Here is a 24,410-nt window from a genome sequence, read left to right as displayed (position 1 = left end):
AGAGAGGAGCGAGGAAGAAAAAGAAATGCCAATGACCAGGTGGAACAGAGGCCATCAACCCGTATTCACAATTGCCCTCTTCGTCTTCAGTGTTTTCACTCAATGTACTTATTCAGCGACCCTTGCAACAGTATGTAGTAAGCACCTACTGTGTGACAGACGCATCTGTCGTCTCATGGGGTTTGTATCTTAGTGGGAGAGAAAAATCCGCCCTCGTTTCAAGGAGGTTTGGGGAAATGTCTAAAACCGGTCTGCTGAGCTAGAGGTAGAGGCTGCCGCTTGCGAATATGGTTCTTTAGCCACGTTTGCGTCTACACACGCACACACACACACACAGGGGAGCAGGGCTAAGGTACTGGATATGGATAGATAAGCAAGGGCCAGAGTGTGGGGTGTGGATGTGGAACCATCGCCTCCTGACTCAGGCCTGAAGGGAGTCTATAAGCGTTTAATTGCTCAAAGCCACATCCCCTCTGGAACGACTTCCTTTGCACAGTACGGTCTTCTTGAGGGCTGCCTTTACTTCCCGGTTCCTCAGACAGTAGATGATGGGGTTGAGGAGGGGGACGATGACCGTGTAGAGCACGGATACCGCTTTGTTGGAACTGTAGGTGTACATGAGCTTGGGGCGGGCATAGGTGAAAAGGGTTGTGGAATAGAAGAGAATGACAACAGTCAGGTGAGAGGCACAGGTGGAAAACGCCTTTTGGCGGCCTTGTGAAGAAGGGATCCTGAGGACGGCACTGAGAATGGTGGCATAAGACGCCACGACCACACAAAGGGGGATGGCAATAACCACGAGGGCCAGAAAGAAGTCTACTCGCTCCGCCTGCGAGGGATCTTCGCAGGGGATGCTGAGGAGCGGAGAAATATCGCAGAAATAATGGTTGATGTGAGGTTTGCCACAGTAGTGGAGTCGGGCTATGAAAACCATCTTAATCGTGGCAGTTGTGAGTCCACAGAGCCAGCATCCCCCCGCCAGGGTACCACAGAGCTGGTTGGTCACAATAACTGGGTAGCGTAGTGGCTTACAAATGGCTACGTGGCGGTCAAAGGCCATAACAGCGAGGAGGAGGTACTCTGTGCAGACAAAGGTCACAAAGAAGTAAAGTTGAGTCATGCAGCCATTGAAGGAAATGGTCTTGTCATGGCTGAGGAAGTCCACCAGCATCTTGGGGCTGATGACAGTGACATACCACATCTCCAGGAAGGAGAGGTGGCTCAGAAAGAAGTACATGGGCTTGTGCAGTTGTCTGTCACCGCGAATGGCCAGGATGATGAGAGCGTTCTCCAGCAGAGTCAGTAGGTAGGTTGCCAGGAACACGAAGAACAGGAAAAGCTGGAAGGATGGCCGTGTTGGAAATCCCAGAAGAATGAAATGTATGGTTGCTGTGTGGTTACCTGCTTCCAGAACTTTGGTGATCATAACTGGCTGTGGGCACAGACAGAATCAGATTTTTCCACTTCCTGAGCACGACCCAACCACCAATGATAGACCCCCCAGCAGCAAAGTCATCACAAGAGAAGTTCTCCTGCCTTTATACCTTACTTTGTCCTAAATTATGATCAGAACCAGAACTTTTGAGCCATCATGTATTTTGGGGAGCTTATATTTTAATTTTTGTCAACTTAAGCCAAGAGAGATAACTCGTCCAAGGTACACACAAGTGAAATTGGAAACTTCTGACTCCAAATTAATTCTGTGCCTTTCCAGTATTTCCCTGTTGGTCATAGGAGGATGGCCTTCCTATCACCCCTTCACCATAAGCAAGAAATCCCATCTGCTATGTATGTAAAGAAGCCAGAAACTCAAGTATTCACCGCGGGCTGCCCCCCCCCCCCCCCGCCCCAGGCATAATTGGCATAACTTCCAGAGAAGTCTTCTGACTCCACTTATCTGTACGGAAAGAATTCTTCTGTTTGTGTGTTTGTTTCCTATTTAACAAGGTTGTAAATCTTGAATGAAGCAATATTTGAGTAAACACACAGGGTTAATAGCAAACCTGATATGAATGTTTGCCAGCTTCTTGGAGAACAAAATCGAATGGGTAACCTAAAAGATAATGTTTTTTTTGATCCAATACATTGTATGGAGTGCTGGATTAGGAGTTTAGGAAAAGGACATCACATCCCACTTTCGTCTAACTCCACGTAAGTGAGCTTACTACTTAATGTTCAGAATGTTAGTTCTTTTATTTCTAAGGTGGATATAATATAATTTCACCACATCTGTAAACATCTAATGAACTTTAGATTTTAAATTAAATTCCTATGGACATTTGCTGTGACCTTTCCAGGATACACTGCTAAATTCTCCCAAAACCCTGCCAACAAAGTCAACACAGATCTACATGGTGGAAACAACAGCCATTGTGTATTATTATTATTATTATTATTATTATTATTTTAGAGAGAAAGAGAGAGCACAAGCATGAGCAGGGAGAAGGGAAGAGGGACAGAGAATCTCAAGCAGACTCCACACCCAGTAAAGAGCTCAATGTGGGACTCGATTCCATGACCTTGGGACCATAACCTAAGCTGAAATCTAGAGTCAGACACTCAGCCAACTGAGCCACCCAGGCACCCTTAAACAACAGCCATTGTTAATGAGAAAGGAGGGGACTGTAGGACCTTTCCAGGGGTATTAGAGTAAAGGAGGCACAAGTTGCTTGAAAATAATACCAGAAAAAATGGAGGACCCAGATGCCTTCTGCCATCACTGAGCCTTCTGCATTCCCGCCCAGGGTACAGTCTCCAACCAGCCATCTGAGAATCACTCTGAACCTCCCATGCTGAGTGCCTTACCCTTCCCAGACTTTCTCTGTGACCTACAGCTTGATTCCTCCCTTTTGCATCTCTCCAGAGCCTGTCCCCCCTACTCTCCTTTTCTCAACAACCTTGCCCATGCGTAGGACATAGGGGTGCAGCCAGGGGAGGCTCTCTGCTTTTCCTGAGGAAATGGTCCTAGGGTGACAGCTGGAAAATGGCCGCCCACCCCATCCACTTCCCTCTTGCTGCTCAGACTTCGCTTTAGGACCCTAAAGGAAGGCAGAACAGCCACCTCTTAGATATCCATGTTAGAGAAGAACACAGACGCAGATAAACAAACAAAAAAAAAACAAATAAGGTCTAATAGTGCCAATTCGACAATTTTGTTTGTTTGTTGGAACTCAGCCTTTAAGCTACACACACACACACACACACACACACACACACACACCCAATGCAAGGTCCCTGTGTGCTGTGGCCTAAGATTCAGGAGGCAGTGGGGGGTTGGTGGAACTTGAAAAAAAGGCAAGGTCTGTGAGCCCCAAGCTCCCTCAGCAGCTTTCCTCTCTTCTCTGAGCCTGAAAGTCCAACCAACCTGAAACCCATTAATGAACAGCTTAGACACCCCCTCCAGCCGGGCTTTTCCTCAGCACCTCTGTCCCTGCCAATGGACACATGACATCGACATGTCTTCAGCTACTGGAGGAGGGGGGGTCGCATTTCCATTTGGGAGGCACTTCCTTCACAATAACAAGACACCAGTCTCCACAGCTGTGTGCTTGGGTTCATTCCCTCGTGCGTTTTTATATTCCAGAAATATGTAAGGAGGGAATCACACCCAGAAGTCCTTTCTTCCTGGAACATGTCCCCCTCCTCCTCAGTGCCCCCCAGCACTGCGACAATGCAATATATTTTCAGGATTTCAGCAACAGACACTGTCCTTCTCAGAAGGCATGCCTCAGACCTGAAGCTGGAAATCAATGTGGCCCACGGAATTTAAGACTAAGAATTAGGAGGGCGCCTGGGTGGCTCAGTAAGTTAAGTGTTTGACTTCAGCTCAGGCCACCATCTCACGGTTTGTGGGTCCCAGTGTCACATCAGGCTCTGCACTGACAGCATGGAGCCTGCTTGGGGTTCTTCCTCTCCCTCTTTCTCTTCCCCTCCCCTGCTTCTCTCTCTCTCTCTCTCTCTCTCTCAAAAAGAAATATTTTGGAGTGAAATTAATCTATATATGTCCTAAGTTCACTCCCCAACTATGCCCTGTAGCTACACTTCCCATAGTAAGCTCAAAGAAGACAAACTATTTTAAAATATCAATAAAATGAAAGCTCCCAAGAATCAGTGATTTAAATGAAAATGATGTTCAACCATCCCCTGGAAATACCTGAGAGTCTTTTCAACCCACCATTGTCTCAGTGATGTAACTTATGGCTCTTCTCCCAGCCTTGTCAGGCATGGCCATCTTGAACCGAGGAAAGAGGAGAGGTCATGTAGACCAAGAGGAGGAAGGCGGTGTCCTTAAGCTCGAAGAGGTGTTGGGCCAGCCTGGGTGTGTCTCTGCTCAGCTTGAAGATGGGCACAGAATGAGCTATTTGTTCTCTGCCTGTCTCCAAGCTACTGGAGGGGCAGGTACCAACTCCCACCCACAGGGGACCTCCCCACAGATACTGCCCTCAGGAATGTATTTGGCCTTTCCAGGGCCCAAGGGGACCCCAGGGGAATACTAAGGGAAGAGCTGGCAAGGTAAATGACACAAGAGGGACCTTAGGCTTGGAGCACACTGCTTTCCTCCCTGCCAGACTCTGGGGCAGAGGAAGGTGAGGGAAAAGTGTGTGTGTGCGGGCTCTTCTCTTTCTGAGCAATGGTCTCACAAATAATAAGATCCTCTGGGGGAACAGAGTGCTATAACCAAAGCCATTCAGCAGAAAATCAGAATGGCATTTGCCCGCTCTTATTCGGGGACCCAAGCATGTGCACACACCCGTATACAAACCCCAAACACCCTTAGATGTTGTGCACACAAGTGTCAGCTCTACACATCTACACGACTCTCATGTGTCAGTAACTCAGTAGATACAAAAGATACATGTATTTCAAAGAGATATATACCCTCGTGTTCATGACAGCATTATTCACAGGAGTCAAGACACAAAAACAGCCCGAATGCCCATCAATGGATGAGCAGGTAAGAAAGAGGTGGTGGGTATACACAGCGGGAGTCAGCTGTGAGAAAGGAGGGAATCCCGCCATTTGAGAAAACATGGATGGACCTTGAGTACCTTATGCTAAGTGAGAGGAGGCAGAGAAAGACGAGCACTTTTATGTGGAATCTTAAAAAAAAAGTCCAAGTCATAAAAGGCAGATTACAAAATGGTTGTTACCAAGGAGTGGAGAATCAAGAAATAGAACTGAGGGTGTTTAAGGATATACACTTGGAACGGAAAACAAAAAAGCCATAGTTTTCAATGCACTGTATGATGAATATAGACAGCAATATGGGTCTGTATGTATGGAATGTGATCGACACAGCTACAAAGACAATTATATTGCCATGCATAAACGTGTCAAAGTAACACATTGTACACCTTAAATCGGATAAATAAATTGCTATCAATTTGACAATGTTATATGTCAAATATATTCAAGAAAAAAAAAAAAAAGAAAAACATGAGTTTTTATTGTTCCTGGGTAGCTCTGTGAGGCAAATAAATTCCCAAGTCTCTCTAAGTACCGCACTCCTCATCTTTAAAAGGCGATGGTAACATTACCTTTGGTATGATGGTAACCCAGAAGTTAGTAAAACAAAATACCATCTTTTTTTGGTGATAACTGTTTACAGTCATTCCTTGGTACAAAGGAAAAAAGTGGTAGTTAAAACGCTGAGCGCTTAAAGCAAAAATGGAATTCTAAGTTCACTCTTGACTCTTTCTTGTCACGGAAGAAAAGAACACAGTTAATTTAAGGATCTTATTGAACAAACGGGCAGAGACTACAGCTCTGAGCTGAGTGAGAAAAAGGGCAGAGCTTACAAATTGCAATATGTCTGAGTCTGGAAAAATATTCCGGATCAATACGCACTTAGCTTGGGTAAGGAGAGATAGAGTAATTTTTAAATGTAGAAGTTAAAGTTACTGGGGAAACTCACATTTTTCTTTGTATTTATTTATTTATTTTTTAAATTTTTTTAACTTTTTTTAAATTTATTTTTGAGACAGAGAGAGACAGAGCATGAACGGGGGAGGGGCAGAGAGAGAGAGACACACAGAATCGGAAGCAGGCTCCAGGCCCTGAGCCATCAGCCCAGAGCCCGACGCGGGGCTCGAACTCATGGACCGCGAGATCGTGACCTGAGCTGAAGTCGGCCGCTTAACCGACTGAGCCACCCAGGCGCCCCTTTTCTTTGTGTTTATAATTATTTCTGAAAATTGTGTGTTTCCCATTTCCTCTCAAGTTATTTAAAAATTTGAGGCAGATAATCACATTTTGTGCTTTCTATGTGGCGTTTTATGAATAAAAAATCACATAATTTATGTTTCCTTTTTAAATGCAAGGACCTTCTTAGTTAATCGTGACGAATGGTACCCCTGTTTTAAAATGAATTAATTGTATTTAAAGAATCATAATTGACTTGAACACATGCTCCTTCCTTACTTACCTTCTGTTATGCCTCTCTGGTGAAAAGTGGGCTCCACTGAGTACATGTTCATAACCTAAAAATAAATAAATAAATGAAACAAAATAAAGTATGACAAAATAAGAGAATACAAGACTGACTTGCAGGAGCTATTTGAATTGCAGGTGTGGCATCTGAGAAATAACCAGCCTCTCTCTGGCTAACCTGTGAATTACAGCTTTAAAGGCATAGTGACTCTTTCGTTTCCCGGAATGGCAAAATAGGAGCTTTGGCAGGAGGGGGTGGGTGGGTCCTGATCTTTCTCTGGCAACGTACAAAAATAGATTTCATTTGACAAACTTAAGAGACCCTAAAACTAAAAACCGTTTGAAAATTCTAAAACGATGCAAGGCAAAAGTTAGGTAAATGTATTACAGCAAGCATATTAGGTTGAAAATAAGAAGGAAGCACAAATTACAGGGCCTCCAACAAATGGGAATTAATTTTTATCATTTGATAAAAAATAAACATGGGTGTAGGTATTTGCTCGTGTTGGTTCAACTTCTCAAGCATGCTATCGAAGACCCACGATTTTTATGCATTTCTGCGCCTCCAGCCTCAGTGCTGAACTTCCCTCCTCATGTCTGTTACCTCATGGACGGCTGCTGGAGCTCCGGGCATCAAAGCCAAGTTCAACAGAAGGAAAGCGGAAACACCCGTGGCAGCTACATCTTTCTCTGAAAAGGAGATCCTCTCCAGCAGACTTCTACTTCCGTTTATTGGACAAAAACGAGATATATGACCACTCCCAGCCAGATACAAGAAAAGCTGACGAATCAAACATGTGACGCAGAGATGTGGATTTATGGCCGGGGCTGGGCATATTTTCAGCTTGAAAAAGATGGGTTGTCACAGCGAAGAAAAGTGAGCTATCTACACCAATGAACACACTGTGGGAACCTCTCACACGAGAGGAAAAACAAATTAGGAGGGCTACTGCCCCCGCCGGGAAAGAGTGTGATATGACAAGGGCCCTAATGGTGGCATTTGTACCAGCTGACATTCTCTAGCTCCTCCCTCGGTACTATGTAGATACCCAGAGGGTCAGGATCAAGCCCAAAATCCAAGACTAAAATCCCAGGAGGACATTTATGTTCTATGTTAACATCCAAAAAAAGAGTTAAGATACATTCTGATCATTTAAAAACATTTTAATGTTTATTTTTTATTTATTTTGAGAGAGAGAAAGAGGAGAGAGAGAGAGAGAGATACAGAGACAGAGACAGAAACAGAGAGAGAGACAGAGAGAGAATGAATTCCAAGCAGGGTCTGTGCTGTCAGCCCAGAACCCGACATGGGGCTTGAACTCACAATGAGATCATGATCTGACCCCAAATCAAGAGTCAGTCGGTCAACCGACTAAGCCACCCAGATGCCCCCATCCTGATCATGTTTAAAAGGAGCGTGAACCTCACTGAGTCTACTCAATGGCACGCTGGCATGCTGTAATAGTTTTAGGTCGGATCAGTGGAAACGCTAGACTTTCTGGTTAACATAGCACCTTCTCCACATGATTACGAAGGATGATCAGAGCCCAGCTTTCCACGTACGTTCTAGGGACCCCGGTCAGTCCTCCAATCTCAATTTGCATAAGAGTGAGTTTGAGGTGTGGTTAGTAGAACAGCACATTGGTTAGAAGCCCATAGTCATATTATTTTTGACAAAATGATAATAAAGACGGGGCTTCGCATTTATTGACTACTTATGTGATTAGCTATTATATGCCCGAAGATCTTAGGAATCACCAAATAATCCAACCCACACCCCCCCAAAGGACACACTTGGCATCAGTTTCCCCTAGAGAAATATAGGACAGAGACACAACATCCCAGCACGGCAGCTTCGGGAATTTCTCGTCTGTGGAAGGGGTGCTGAAAACAGACAAGGAGCTGGTCTCTGGGATTCAAAGTCACAGGGCAGGGGTGAGGACATGAGATTCACACACAAGGGCACAGGGTCCCCCTCGACTTGGGCCCCTGAAGTCCCCAAAGAGCCATCATCTCTTCTAACAGGTCCCTGGCATCCTTGGCTTCCAGGGCTCCCAGCAAAAGGCGTGCCAAGTCACAGAAGTAGCCTGAAGCTGTGACTTCTCCCCAGATACTTAGAATACTCGCATTATTCTCCGGTCCAGAGGACTTTTACTCATCAGGGGCCGTTTGTACCCCAAGCAGTGTTGCCTAATACCATTTATCAGGCTTCCAAGAGTCCGGAGCTGGAGAGTTAAGCAAAGGTGAACGCTTTCACAGTGTATGTTCACATGCGTCTCAGATCGTCACGTGGTACACTTTACGTACCTTAGAGTTTTATCCATCTGTTCTACTTCGATAAAGCTGGGGAGGAAAAGGAAGTGAATCCACAGCAAAATTTATCTTTCAAGAGAAAAGATTTTAACACTTTACTCACACATACATTGTTTATGTAATGTTCACAGCGAGCACATGAGGTAGGTGACAATGTTTTCATTACAACAGGGACTCACTGGAGTGAAACTAGTGACATTTCTTGGCTCGGGGAGCAGAATTCTCACAGTAAAAGGCCATGCCTTCCATAACTCCAGGAAAGGAAAAGGGAATACACTGAGGGGAGGGTACACAGAGACAGTGTCAGAGACGGTTCTTTAAAAGACTATTTAGAAATTTTATAAACATCAAGCAACTTATACTTTTAAAAGCGTCAAATGCCTTGGCTCTTTTTGTTGTCGCTGTTGTTTCCTTTTACACCCTGGAAAACCTAAAATGATTATTGACCCCGTAGTTTTCTTTAATACAAAATCGTTTTTGTTTCTTCCCCAAAGCCTAGTTCAGAATAAGCTAATGCGTCCGTCGTGACAATTTGTGTTTCTGAGTATTTGCTCAACAGCACTTTCTTGATTATGTTTCTACAAAATCCTACAACTAAAGAAACACAGAACACGGTTCAAAGGTGCAGAAAGTAGCCTTAAGTCGGGCTGCGAAAATCTCCCTAAGCAATTCAAGCAAGTTCCCAGAACTCAGAGGAACTTGGAAGAATGTTTATAATTCAGCCTTTGAATCTGAGACATCTCACTCATTCTAGAGACACCTGCATCCCACCTCTCATTCTTTTATTTTGTCTCCCAAAACAGAGAGGGAGGCAAACCGTAAGAGACTCTTAAATACAGAGAACAGACCGAGGGTTGCCGGAGGGGAGGTGGGTGGGGGGCATGGGCTAAATGGGTGACGGGCATTAAGGAGGGCACTTGATGGGATGAGCACGGGGTGTTGTATGTAAGTGATGAGTCATTAAATTCTACTCCTGAAACCAATACGACAGTGTATGTTAACTAACATGGGTTTAAGGAAAAAAAGGCATTTTCTGTTCTTGCGTCATTTGCCCCGGAAACAAAACTTAAAATATTTCACAACTGGTATAACCCAGGCACCAACTAATTAAAACAGAAGCTGCCCATAGTGCTGGAGAAGATTCTGGGACCAATCTATATAAACGCTTTCTAAGGCATTTTCACTTACTACTGAATCAACCCTCATTAGGTCAACAAGCTTGGTAACCCACTGGAGTCAAAGAAGGGAGATTCAGATGAATATTTGGCCATGTTCTTTGGTGCACACATAGGTGAATACCAGCACTACGTTTTCCTCTTCCTTGACTTGCAGTGGGTGGAAGACTGGGAGAGGCACAGAATATTGTTTAGGTAGGTGACATGACTTTCAGTTCTTGGGGTATCATGGTACTTTGGTGATTTCTTATTGGGAGCAGGGTTGGAGAATTTTGATCTCTGACATTGCTGCAATACAGCCCCCATCACTTTGACATATCCACCAGTAAATCCCCTTTCTTCTACTTTCTCAGTTATAAAATAAAAGGCTTTGATCTAGGGTTGGGAACTTCAAACTGGCTATGAAACAAGAGTTCCTAGGAAGTTGAAAGTGATGCATGGCCGAGTTGCAACCTAGACATTTCCTATCGGACCCTCTACAGATTTTCTTTTCGGGGAATTTGCATTTTAACAGCCCCCAGGAGACTCTTCTGCAGCCTATTCAAACTTAGTATGGAAACCCCGTACAAGATCAATGGTTCACAAATTTTTGTTTGTATCGGGAGATTCCCAGACACTATTCAGCCAAACTGTGTACTAATTGATATTTATGTTCCCTTTGAGCCTATTTCTATGATTCTTTCAGGTGGTATCATTGCCACCTTGTTTCTTCCTGCCTCCTAGGTTCTGCTGCACATCAATCTGGGACATCCCTCGGATAGTGGCATCTGCCCAGGACCGACTTCCTGAGAGCATCCTTCACCTCCTTGTTCCTCAGGCAGTAGATGGCTGGATTGAGGAACGGTACAATGACTGTATAGAGCACAGAGATGACCTTGTTGTGGTTGAAGGTGGACATGGCCTGGGGCCGTGCATAGGTGAAGAGGGTAGAAGAGTAGTAGATAACAACCACTGCCAGGTGAGAGGCACAGGTGGAGAAGGCTTTGCGACGTCCCTGGGCAGTAGGAATCCTGAGGAGGGCAGCCATTATGGCAGCATATGATGAAACCACGGCCAAGAGAGGGAGCAGAATCATCACCAGGGCCAAGAGGAAGTCTACTAGTTCTGCGTGCTCTTTGTCAGAGCAGGTGAGGTTGAGTAGTGGGGAGATATCGCAGAAAAAGTGGTTGATGACGTTGGGTCCACAGTAGGACAGCCGGGAAATGAAAAGAAGCTTCATCATGGAGCTCAAGAAGCCACTACCCCAAGAGGAAGCAGCGAGGCGAATGGCCAGGCTGGATGGCATGAGACTAGGATAACGGAGGGGCTCACAGATGGCCAGGTAGCGGTCATAGGCCATGACCGCCAGCAGGACACATTCGGTGCAGGCTAGGGCAATAAAGAAGTAGAGCTGAGTCATGCAGCCTACGTAGGAGACTCTACGCTCCTGGGTAAGAAATGCTCCCAAAAGCCGGGGAAGTGTGACATTGACGTACCACAGCTCCAGGAAGGAGAGATGGCCAAGGAAAAAGTACATCGGGCGGTGAAGGCTTGGCGTGAGCCAGACTGTGGAAACGATGAGTGCGTTCTCCAACAATGTCAACAGGTAAATTGCCAGGAAGAGGACAAAGAGGAGGCACTGGAGGGGCGGAGAGGTAGGGAAGCCCACCAACACAAACTCCGCTATGTGGCCTCTGCTCCAATTTCCCATCGTCTCTGTCCACGTGACCACCTGAAAAAAGAACAGGAAGAATGAGGAAGCCATTCCCAACCACAAAAAAAAAACCCCAAAATGAAATAAAATGAAATAAATAAAATAAAATAATAAAATAAAATAAATAAAATGAAATAAAATAATAAAATAAAATAAATTAAAAAATAAAATAAAATAAAATAAGTAAAATAATAAAATAAAATAAATAAAACAAAATAAAATGAAATACAATGGAATAAATAAAATAATAAAATTAATGAAATAAAATTAATAAAATAAAATTAATAATAAAATAAAATAAAATAAACAAAATAATAAAATAAATAAAATAAAGTAATAAAATAAATAAAATAAAATAAAAATAAAATAAATAAAATAAAATGAAATAAATAAAATAAAATAACAATACATTAGCTTGCATAGTGTAAACTTGACATGTACTTTTGGTCATGCATTTAAATAGTTGCCTGGAATCTAATTTTCACTGCGTGTGAGTACTGACGTTTTAAATGAGATTCCTATGTCACTCTTTTATATGTTCAGTGAAATCTAAATATTGGTGCTATGATACCCACCAATACCTGTTTCAAAAATTATATAAGCACATGTGTCTTTAAACTATGGACATTTTACATTGTCTCACTGAACTCATAATTCAAAGTATTGTAATGTATTTTTATAATTACAAGCCTTTTATTGATTTCTCTGTATCTATCTGCATGTTTTGGGGTTTCCTGTACTTTTGAGGCTGTGTTTTGAAAAGACTTTCTATTAGATTTTATTTGGTAATCAGCATACATTTCACCAAAGCAATAAAAAAATACAAGACAAATTTTACAATGTTTTTTTTTGCATATGGTTTTATAACATGTACTGCCCTTGTTCTCAATTCTTGTGTGCATCCGTGAAGACTACTTATCATCAGAATGAGAGTGGTTTCAGCATCCACTTTTTATTATTTTTATTTGGGAGAGATAAACACTGAGGAAGCTAGTTCCCAGAAATGAATGGCATTGACACACCGCAGCTCGGGGAATGGAAGCTGCTTTGTTGTAGCAATAACGCTAAATTATGTGCACTTTCTATTAGTTATGTGCCAGAAATTGCACAGTCATCTCTCATCGAAATGATTTTTATTGATCTATTAGCTGACAACTGAGTCAGCGTCCATTCAGTTGTGCTGAAAGGAACAGACTGGAAACGGCAGACTTTGAAAAGGCCGTGTGGCCCAGGACAGGTCGCTCCGTCTCCCCACGGGGACGCTGGCACCTGCACTAACTTCCCCGTGCGACACTTTGGCACAGTGAGTGGGCCCTGCCTCGCCTTGCACAGAGGGTTTGAAAAGGAGAGTGGGAAAGGAGAAAAAAGTACTTTGACTAGTGGACTAATTCTAAAAAGATCTGATAAGACAGTTGAGGACCAGGGTCTGATCCCTTTAGAACGAACGATTCCTACCTGGATCTTGGAAAGCCTTTTTGTACCCTCCCGGACATAAACCTGGGTTTGGGAAGCGGACTTCATGCGTCAGAGACTTTTCTGAGAGCAAGTTTGCAGAGGACTGGCAGCAAGTAGGGGGGAGGGGAGGGGAGCAGGACAGGAAGGAAGGGCAGCAGCCCTGGGGCTAAATGTAATAGAGGATGGGGAAAACTCAAACGGGGTGGCTGGAAATGCCCGAGAGCCAAGTCAAGGGCATTAGATGCTGCCCTCGACTGAGCAATGACAGAGAGTCTGAAAAGGAAACTGTCCTCACCCTCTCTTCTCAGTAGACAGGGCGGTACCTAGAACCCTAAAATATCAGTGGACTGAGTTCCAGCCTTGGTCTGTATGACCTTGAATCATCTACTCCGTTTGGATATGTATTTTGTAACGTACACATACTGAATACAAACTAGAGTTCTTTCTAGCTGCAGCACCTGAGGGTCCGGGGAAAGAAGCGGTTAGAAATGGGGTGCAGAGCAGGGGGCAGGCTGAAAAATACACTGGTTTCAAGTATGTTTGAGGCCAGACTTGCTCTGCAGCCCTGAGCTGTCTGCTGGTTCCAACGCAAGCCCGCAAGTTGTGCCTCTTGCCCCCAGAGGTGCCCAGACCCTAGCTCCTGCCCACTCCTCAATATCACTTCCATCATCCTGGTTTCCAGGATGGAAACAAAATGCTCTTTGCTCCGCAGACCGGCCTGCTGTTGCCAAGGACTTTCTCCTGCAGCCAGAGCAACTCTGGCCCCTCATCCCTGCAGGACCCCACCTTTCTGTTCCCTGCTCCAAACCTGCCTTCCCGTTCCGAGGAGGCTGTTCTACATTGACGGCTTCTGACTCTGGACTCTCAGCTTTCTCAGGTAGCTCTGAGTTACCCGTGTGCTGTGTGCACTGATCTCCTGTGTCGTTTGTTCCCTTACCTGCCCACCCCTTTTCCTCTAACTTCTGGGCTATGTCTTGTCCCCTTGGTGAGTCTTGGAACAACTGTCCTCCCCTGCTGCTATCTCCATGTTTTCATGAGGTCAGGGCAGCATTCTACCATGAAGACAGAACGGGATAGATGAGCCCGAAATTTCAACGTTCACAGCGATTAAGTTCTTTAAACACGCCCTTCTCATTTGAGAGCAGAGCTTCCAGAAAATAACTAATGAGGAAGATCTCTAGGAGGATTCCATTGCATTTCCCCTTAGAACCAAGATTAGCTCGTTACCCATCGATCTTCTCAGAACTGGGTGACGTTGTACATTCATCTTCCCTTTGCTCCTCTGATCCCTTCTACGTCCCCTCCCTCATCCAGCACCTGTCACCCCCTCCAGGTAAGCCAGAGCCTTTTAAGACACCTGTGTGCTCTACCTCTGGTCTTGTGCACATGAGTAGACACCATTCACATCAGTTATTCTGTGAAGACTTTGTCCAGGAGTCCCTCACTTCTCCTATTGAGACTATGAGAGACTAAGAGAAAAATTACCAGGTGTACTCACAACTGCAAAGAAAAGAACCCCCCCCCCCCCTGCCAGCCATTCCCGAAACCAGCCAGGGCGTGCCCGGTTGTGGTTTGAAATAAAGGCAGGAACCAATCAAGTTCTGCTGAGCGTTCAAATTTAAATGTCAACCAATAACAGCTCTGTAACCTCAAAAACATCCCTAACTTGTTTGTGCCTGTCTATAAAAGAAGCTGTAAGATCCTTGCTCGGGGCCTCTTAGCGTCACCGGCAACGATGCGCGGAGGACCGGGTTCGAACCTGCAATAAACGACCCTTGCCGCTTGGCTTTGACTCTGGACTCTGGTGGTTTGTTTTCGGGGGGTCTCTCGAATCAGGGCATATCAACTACAAATCTATGATCAGATCTACTAACAGATTGGGCTCGTTTTGCGTTTACCTGGATTCTCCTTCCTCAAGAGCAGAAACTCTCACTGGTTTCTCTACCCTCATTAAGTCCAGTACTTGGCATATAAAAGATACAAATAAATCTCTATCGAATGAGTTAGTAGATAAATAAAGTAATAGTTTAGGAGCTTGGGAAATTGATGCTTCTCTGTTTCGGAGGTAGAAGGCTCAACCTGCTTTCTGATCTATCCAACAGGGATGCTGGTATCTCCTGCTGGTGACATCGGCCATCCTGACTCTGCTAGGCTGTGTGACAATCAAAGACATGATCTGTGTGAGAAGGATCTGCCCACAGTGTGAAACATACTTATTATTTTAAAACACATTGGTGATCCCAGAGGTCTGTGGGCTTAAAACCATGCAGACATCACTGGGACAACCCCACTGGCTATTTATACCAGCATCACTGTCTGGACTCCTGGCTACCCCCCCCCCCCCACCACCTCCTCGGTGCTATATACGTGGAGCCAGACTGGCACCTGCCTGGTCCCCAGTGGCCCCCCTAGGGAGCCACAAAAACCATCGGCCAGGGCCCTGCACACAGCCATCTCCCATTTTTAGAGAAAATTCTTTCTTCTGTTTTCCTTGAAATCCACTGGATTATCACAGATTGAATAACCATAACTCACTTAGTAAAGAATTTGGTGAATCAAAGCTGAGTTCCGTCTGGAATCGTAATTACTGTCTCAGTCTGTGTCCACATGACTCGTAGACAAGATATAACAAAACTGATAGGATGTGCAAGGCATTGAGAACTTTCCGTGTGCTGGCTGAGTCCCCCCAACAGTCCCAGTGAGTGCAAGCATCTTTGTCCCCATTGATAGATGGCACAGAGAGATGAGAGATTTTTTTTTTCCTTCAAGATCACAGATCTAGGAAATTGTGGAGCTGGGACAGGATATACCCAGAAAATCTGGCCACGGAGATACGGCAGCAGACTGAGTCACCGTCCCGCACACGCCCCCTTGGTCTAAGTGACTGTCCACTGGTGCGGCCAGAGGGACTCGATTGGGCAAACACAGAGGTTTGTGTTGGCTCATCTGTGCTCGAGCAGTCAAATTCAAACAATAGTTTCTAAGCATCATTTGAACTTGGGCTGGGAAGCTCTGGATGGAATATGGTAGCTACAGATTTGGTCCTGCTGTAGGGTAAGGAGAGGACTACTCTCCAAACATGCGAGACAGGTCCCCCACCTGTCCTCCCGTCAGCCTCTGCTCTCAGGATTCCCCGTTTCCAGACACAGTTTCCTGTCCTTTCCAACACATCCACAGAGCCCTAGCATGTCACTTTAATGGAACTGAGTAACATTCCTTATACTCGTGAACATTTTAAATGACCTTCTCGGGCATCAACTCCATAACCATAAACATTTGGGTATGATTCAAACAGCAGTGGACTCAATATGAGATGTTTGCGTGGCTACACTTCTTTTTTCAGATGGTAAGCCAATGGAACAACTGGAGAAAATGCAGAGATTTTCAGGATTGTGAGGGATCTGGAAGCCATAGGAAATGAATGGAGGATCCCGCACCTCTAACCTGGATGAGGCAAAAATTTCTCACGGAGGTTTGCCTAGCTCCTTGCTTGCCTGACCTCTGCATCCATTCATCTGCTCTTTCTTTGGATGTTTGTCGGGCTGGTTACCTGTTGCCTCCGGACAGGTGCAGTCAGCCCCAGAGTCAGTAAAGCTGGTCCCTGCGTCTTCTGTGGTGTGACAGGACAGAGGCTTGGCAGGTGAGCCCTGAAGCAGATGGGGGCAGCCGTAACCAGCCCTTATCCACCTCATCATTGGGGACATAGCCCCTTAGGACACATTGTCATGGCGACCTGAGTCTCCCCAACAAGACTGGGTCCAAGTCAGTCAGAGGCCATACATGATACAGTGAAAGAGGGACGTCTGGAGACAAGAGCCCTGGAGGCAAGCAGAATAAAGTTCTTGAGTTCACCCACGTACTGCCCCTATTCTCAGGGGAGCTAAGGAGGCTGTCTGTCTAAACAGTGGATACAATGATAATTCAAGTTTAAAATTCCATGGAGGAAATAGAACAATAAAGTAAGAAAGCTACAGACAAATGAATTGACTCTTTTTTGGAGGCTATTTTTTTTTTTTTTTTTTTGGAGAATTTGTCAAACTCTAACAACCTCTACCTCAGTATCACTTGTCTGTTAATGTGCGAGGAAGAGACGCTTCGTCTCTGGTCCGTAAATCCGCAGGCTCCAATGGGGGAAGAAACTTTCCCCGCTCGTCCCTTTTTATGCCCCTTTGTGAATAGCACTGGGCTAGAAGAGGGCACAGGGGAGACCGCCAGACGGTGGGACTAAGGCCGTGCAGGGGAGTCATCTCAGATGCTGGATTCCGGGCTCAAATCCGTATCTGCTTCTGAAAATGAGGGGTTTTCCTTGTCCCACAACTCTGGGTTCCGGCCTGCCTTTCATGCCCAGGCAGCTCCTGAGCCTCTCTGCCTACTGGAGCTGTCACAAAGGGACAGGTTACCTCACTGGAAATGTTCCAGCAGAGGTCAAGGGGCCTTCTGTTCAGGATGCGATATTGGGAAGGGAGCACACTGCAATATTTCCCACTTTTCCCTGCAAATCAATAGGGTTACAAACAACAGTACTTTGCAAAAGAGTAGATGATGCTGGGGGCACCTGGGGGGGGGGGCTCAGTCGGTTGGGTGTCCCACTTCGGCTCAGGGCATGATCTCCCGGTCTGTGGGTTCGAGCCCCACGTGGGTCTCTGTGCTGACAGCTCAGAGCCTGGAGCCTGCTTCAGATTCTGTGTCTCCCTCTCTCTCTGCCCCTCCCCTGCTCACACTGTCTCTGTCTCTCAAAAATGAATGAATGTTAAAAAAAAAAAATTAAAGAGCAGATGATGCTGTAAGTAGCGAGGGAGCAGAAGGTGAGCTGACATCTGCAAACACCAGCACTCCAGGTGGGATATAAGTGACATTTCTCAGACACTCCCAGTGTCCAAGAACAAAGGAAAGGAAAGAAAACAAGTGGCTAACTGATAGAGATCACAGTCATGAGGGATAGGAGTCTCCATCAGCTTGCAAATGTCTTTGTAAGTTACAAGGAAAAGGCAATCTTATCAACAGTGGAATCTCCAGAAACCTACAGACTCAGTTTCCTGGAGCCCCAACATCACCCTCCCTTCCATAGTGTTGTGGGGAACAAAGGCAAGAAGGAAATGGCAGGTAAAATTAAATTTCTTTAGGACCTGCATGCAGCCCATTGACAAATACTTGAGGCAAATACAGAGTATAACATTTCTCCAGGACCCCCTCTGGTCTTAATGTTAATGCCTCCCTAGAGGGAAAACAACCTTAGCTTGACAATTGCAAGCCCCCTGGCATCTTACGAGTCCTCTTTAGCATATGAAAGGAGGTCTCTCTTTCTAAAAGGCTGGTATATGCGGCAATATTAGAAATAGTGTCTTTAGACAGAAATGCTGTCTTTACATCTGTCTTTAGAGTATAAACCTGGAACTAATAAAAGGCAGTCATAAATATGATAGAAATACATTTGATAGATTTAACCAGAGGAACAGAATCTAGAGAAAGAAAGGAAGATGAACAGAAATGCTTGAGGAATGGCCACTGGCAGACCAAAGAAGGAAAGAGGCCAAAAACCGGGCCAAGAAAGGAATCACAGGCAGACAGTTCTGGAGGGTAAGAGGCCAGACAGTTTCAGAAAGGGGAGGGGTGAGGAAAAACCAGAGAACGTACTTTTCGTAGTGAAAAGAAACAGAATGAGATGCTCTCACACTTTTTCCTATGGATCAGGGAAAAAATACCCAGTTGCCATGTAGAGAGCACTTACTATATAGTGGGCACTTCGTTAGGCATTTTGTCAAAGCTCAATTATATTAACGATATCATGTGGCTACAGTTTCGACTACCGAAAGCTCCAAATTAAAGTGGCTTAAATAAGATAGAATTTTATTTCTCTCTCATATAACAGCACAGTGACCGGCAGCTGTGATCAGCAGGGTTGGCTGGGCAGTTCGGCTTCACAAGGTTGTACGAGCCGCGGTGGGGGGATTGGCTCCGCCATCCTCAAAATACGGCTTCTGTTGCGGGGTCCAAGTCACCCCGTTTTCTTACTTTGTCCTTTTCCTGACCTCGCCCAGCTTTCAGGCTCCCGATTGCTCTACTGTTTTCAAGCTGCCTGGAAACAAACAAGGCTCCACAGAATTGTAACAAATACGGGCTCCTTTGAAGGGACAGCTCCAGAGGCCAGTGTCCGAGATTTGTTCTGACCCCCAGGACTCCTCCTGCCTGGCTCTTTCCCATGTTTCTCAGGGGCTTCTTCAGTGATGCGGGGACATTGAGGCAGAGAGGTCTTGTCTGGGAACAATGGCCCACAATATGGCTGACACCATCTAGTCATCTTGTGTGATGTGTGTACTTGGTGCTCCCACAGATCTCCGTGAAAACTCAAATCCACATCATATCATAGCTGCCTGGCCTTTCCACAAGAAGAATGCGAGTTTAGCGAGGGGAGACAAAAAAAGCACATTTCCTTTGTGTTTTTGTTTTCTGCATAGCCAAGTGCAGTGCCTTGAACAGAGGAAATTCGTAAAATGTATAGAAGAAACAAATGGACACTTTTCACGTTCAGGTTGAGAATGGAAGCCACCAATCTCTTATTTTAGTTCTTCATTGATTGATTATATTATAATATTGTTCTATTTCTTATTGACAAGAGAGAACATCTTAATGCTTTCTATCAAGGGACTTCCGTAGTACAAAAATTTCACAAAAGCTAATGAGAAATTAGGCCAGAGACAAAAGCCTTGGGTGGTGACCTGTTTTAGATTGTCAAAGAAAGATACAGTCTCAAGGAAAAGGAGTATGAATATTTCATGTACACGGAACCATGTGGCTATAGTTATTTGCTTTAATGCAATTTATCACTGCAGGCTAATACTTTGTATGGATATACGTACTACAATTTGTCTATATTGGTGAATATTTGAATAATTCCCACCTTTAGTCTATTGTTTTCTTTGCTACCTGACACTAGAACAGTAGATGGATTTCTCCAAAGTATATGGATTTCTCCAAAGTAAGTCTGTAATACCAGACTGTTCTCTGAAGTGACTGAGCCCATGGATACCCTTACCGGGAATGTATAAGAGTTCCTGTGGCTCCAATGACGTCATCAACACTTGTTACCCTGGCCTTCCAACGCTCAGTCACTCAAGTGGCTGCGTTGTGGCAGCTCACTGGGATTTTAATGTCCATAATCATGCTTACCAAGGAGAATAAACATCTTTCCACATATTTATTGGCTACTTTGATATTTTCTTTTTTGAAGGATCCATTCAGTAGCTTTTGACCATTTTTGCTATTGATTGAATTGTTCTCTTTTCTTCAGTTTTTGGTAGGGATTTTACATATACTGTGTAAGAGCCTTTTGTCAATTGTTTGTGCTGTTTATATTTACTCTCATTCTATGGAATTCACTGTTTAGTCTTTATATTTTAAAATAAAACATAGATCCAGAAAGTCATCTAAACAAATAGAGAGCTTACTCAACTTTTTTTTTTTTTTTATCAGTTTTTTATTTTAACTTTTTTTGACCAGATGAAGAAAGAGAACTTGGCCAGCAAAAGAGTCCCTCTGTGTGTCCCTCCTTATCCCAGCCTCCTGCCTCCAAAAGTAATCACTATCTTAAATTGTACATTAATCTTCTCCTTCAGTTTCTTTTCAGTTTTATGTGACTTGTCTGTCCATTTGCTGGCCGATTCTTCATTAACGAATTTCTGAATTCCAATTCAATTGATCATCTCATTTTTAGTTAAGATTTTAACGTCCAGTTTAAACAATCTCTCATGTCCCAAGGACGTTGTGAAGACAATTTTTTTCATATCAACATTTAGAAGGTTTATCATCTGCCTTTCACAGTCAGGTTTTGATACTCAGAAACTGATTTTTCTGCTGTTGTTGTTTCGGGAGACAGGTTTCCTTTTGCCTCTACGGATACGCAACTTTGCAAGCGTGAGTTTTTGAAAAGTCTATTGTTGTCCAACCGCTCTGCAAAGCCAGATTTATCATAAATATGCCCCAGTGCCCACGTGTGCGTGGGTCTTTGGGGCTCTCTTCTCCATGTTGGTGTCTTTGAAACGTGGACCACTTTCACACCGTGGCTGCATGATGAGACTTGATATCCGGTAAAACAAATCATGTCACGGTATTCTTCAAGAGAGTCGTGGCTATTTGTAAATCCATATTAATTTTAAATCCCCTTATAGTTTTCACACGCAAGAAAGGACACTGTTGGGATTGTCCCTGGGATTTCTTTGAAACCTAAGTTGGCATGGGGAGAATGGGCATCTGCACCGCACGGAGTCTTTTAATCCGTGACAAAGAGCACCTCATCATTTGCATAGGTCTTTAAGGTTATTTTAATAATGCTTGCAGTTTTCCATACAGAGGCCTTGCATGTGTTTTGTTATATTTATTCCTAGGCTTTGATATTTTTGAAGCTTCAAAATGTGATATGTTTTTTATTTTTAATTTTCTTTTTTGTTTTCAGTGTTTATTTTTGAGAGAGAGAAAGGGGTAGAGAGAGAGAGAAAAACACAGAATGAAGCAGGCTTCAGGCTCTGAGCTGTCAGCACAGAGCTCCACATGGGGCTTGAACCCACAAACCTCAAGATCATGACCTGAGCTGAAGTCGGTCGCTTAACCGACTGAGCCACCCAGGTGCCCCTGTGATATGCTTTTTTTAAAACTAGGTTCCCATTGTTGCTAATTTATGGGGATGCAGTTTATTTGCTTATGTACCAAGTCCTTAACCTTATATTGAAGGTTAATTGTAACGATTTATCTGCAGATTAGTTTTGGATTTTCTAACCTAGAAAACTATAATTCATGAGAAATGACTATTTTTCTTCTTGTGTAATCCTTCTGTCTTTTGCTTCTTTTTCATTGAACTGACTGGAATAAGATGGCAAAGACACAATGGGAGAAGCTGTTCTTGTTTGGTTGCTGAGCGAGCAGGGATGCATTTAAATGTTTCACAACTGAGAAGTTTGAAGTTTCACAATGAAGTGAGAAGTTTGATTGTTGAATCCCCTGTGCATCTGAAACCAATGTAACATTCTGTGTCAACTATACTCAGATACAAAAAGAAGTTTGATAGCCTCATTAGTTCAATGAAATTTCTTTTTTTATGTTTATTTATTTATTTTGGAAGAGAATGACAGTAAGTGGGGGAGGTACAGAGAGAGCATGTGAGAGAGAATCCCAACTCAGGTCTCAAACCCACGAACCATGAGATCATGACCTGAGCTGAAATCAGGAGTCGGATGCTTAACTGACTGAGCCACCCAAGTGCCCCAGGAATTTTTTCTTTTTTGATGCCTATTATGCTAAAAGGTTTTATTCATTCCCTGAATGAATATTAAATTTTATCCAAAAATTTTTCTTCATCAATTAAAAAATTCCATGATTAGTATCCTTTATTTTGATAACGTGATAAATTCTGTTGATAGATTTCACATGTGCCTACCTTGAATTTCTGGACTAAATCCAACCTGAGTCTCACAAGTTCTGCATCTATGCTCCTGTGTGAGATTTCAAGATCCAATTTCTAGACCCCAATTTTCATTCCCATCATTGTTTAGTTATATTTCCTCTCTTAATTTCTTCATCAGTCTCACCAGGGAACAACAATACAATTGATTGTTATTTTCAACAATCCACCTTTGACTTTTTTGAACCACTGTATTGTATACTATTATTTAATTAATCTCTGTTATTACCTATTCATTTTATTCTTTACAGTAGTGTGGTGTTCATTCTTGATTCCTTTCCCAGATTCTTGAGAGGAATGCTTAGGTTATTAATCTTCAGTCTGTAAACTTCTGTCATATGCATTTTGGAGGCCGTGTATTTCTGTGTAAACACTGAAAAGCTATATCCCACCAGCTTTGACCTGTAGTGTTTTCATTTTCTCCAATTCAAAATATTGGATTCATGACTTACTTAGAAAGTGTGTTTCTTGACTTCTACACATATAGGTATTTTCCAGCTCTCCTTCAGGTACTTATTCCTATCTCAACAGTGAATATTAATTAGGCAACTAGCAATGCCTCCACAATCACCATATCATGTAGATGCAAGTTAATTGGTCCAAATTCAAGTTCAGGAATGTTAGCCTATACTTCATCATATTCTCTATGACCACCACGAGTGGGTAAATTGTTGGCATCCGTTTACAAGGCTTTATGGCTTCCCTAGATTGGATAGTCACTTCTCAGGGGTGGAACCAAAGTTCAAGAAACATTGTCATGGAGTCAGGGAGCACAGACTGAAGAGGGGACATATTCTGCCTGTATGTGAGGCACAAGATGGTCCCAGAGAGGAAAATAGAGCCATGGCAAGAGGTCACTGGAACCAGTGTGTGCATAATATTTTTCATCCATTGTCTCATTTAGCTTAATAACTTCCCTGTAAATGATGGAAAACAGACATTGTCCCCACACTTTTCATATACTTGATGTGCCCAACACCCGAATACAAATGTTGTGTCCAACCTGAGAGAGCACGAATTGGATTAACCACAGAACTGAGGAAAGAAGTCAGAAAATTCCCGAGATTTGATGCTGTGTTTATCTGCTTTCCTTCTTTGCAGATCATATCTCTGCCAAAATTGTTCCACAATACCTTTCATTGCCAAATCATTCAATATCATGATGCGTGGTTTTTAAAAAATATTAGTTATTGCATAGCTTCCTTTTAAAAAAAAGTGGGGATTATTTCCTGAGCTCATCCATGGACCCTACCAGAGATTGGTCACACAGGCTCTCCTGCCCTGTTTGCTCGCTGGATCAATGTTCCAAGATATTCTGTACTCAGAGTGAGCCCCTGACAGTTACTTGAAGCACACAGTCATGAACCGTGTTCTTACAAACCTTCAGTAATCATTATGGCATAGGACTTATCAAATATACAAACCAATCCATGTATGCACAATAGGCCGTGGATGATTTCTACACAGGCCTCACCTACGAGAAACGGTCAATCTCCTGGGAGGCACAGCCCATCGCCTTGCAACATAGCCTAGAAAAACTCCTCAACCATTGTATCTTTAGATATTTTTTAAGCATCTCTTAGTGTTGTGGTCACAGGGATAGTTTTTGCCTTCCACAATCTTGCTTTACCCATGCCTTCAGTAATAGAGGATATCCAGAGCTGACTGGCAGAAATGTAGTATCTTCAGGAACAGCCAGTGCTGGTAGAAGTGGGGGCAGTCGAGCAACGCTCCTAAATAACTAAGGAAATGTTTGTGACTGTTTACCCAGACTGTCCCTGGATTTCATAAATGCCAACTACTGAAAAAGGGCAAACGCCACAGACTTCTGATGTGACATGATAAATGCCTACTGATAATGGGGGAGAGACAGTCATGCACCAATTATCCAGGA

At 43.8% G+C, this 24,410-nt stretch overlaps 2 protein-coding genes across 2 annotated transcripts; both read right to left on the bottom strand.

Annotated features, from left to right (window-relative positions):
* Positions 1-448: 448 nt before the first annotated feature.
* Positions 449-1,426, bottom strand: LOC102950181 (olfactory receptor 6Y1-like). The gene has a single exon (XM_007084273.2). The coding sequence runs from the start codon at positions 1,424-1,426 to the stop codon at positions 449-451; it is 978 nt and encodes a 325-aa protein (XP_007084335.1).
* A 9,227-nt stretch (positions 1,427-10,653) lies between these two features.
* Positions 10,654-11,607, bottom strand: LOC102950474 (olfactory receptor 6P1). Its single transcript, XM_007084274.1, has one exon. It carries the CDS (start codon positions 11,605-11,607, stop codon positions 10,654-10,656), a length of 954 nt encoding a protein of 317 aa, XP_007084336.1.
* Positions 11,608-24,410: the final 12,803 nt, after the last annotated feature.

Source organism: Panthera tigris, chromosome F3 (genome assembly GCF_018350195.1).
Source record: "Panthera tigris isolate Pti1 chromosome F3, P.tigris_Pti1_mat1.1, whole genome shotgun sequence".
Classification (NCBI taxonomy): domain Eukaryota; kingdom Metazoa; phylum Chordata; class Mammalia; order Carnivora; family Felidae; genus Panthera; species Panthera tigris.
Note: the sequence above shows the minus strand (reverse complement) of the source record. Positions and strands in the feature narration are given on the sequence as shown.

Bases quoted from the DNA above. Each gene is read 5' to 3' on its own strand.
- LOC102950181 (XM_007084273.2), bottom strand. From the start codon at position 1,426: ATGATCACCAAAGTTCTGGAAGCAGGTAACCACACAGCAACCATACAT.
- LOC102950474 (XM_007084274.1), bottom strand. From the start codon at position 11,607: ATGGGAAATTGGAGCAGAGGCCACATAGCGGAGTTTGTGTTGGTGGGC.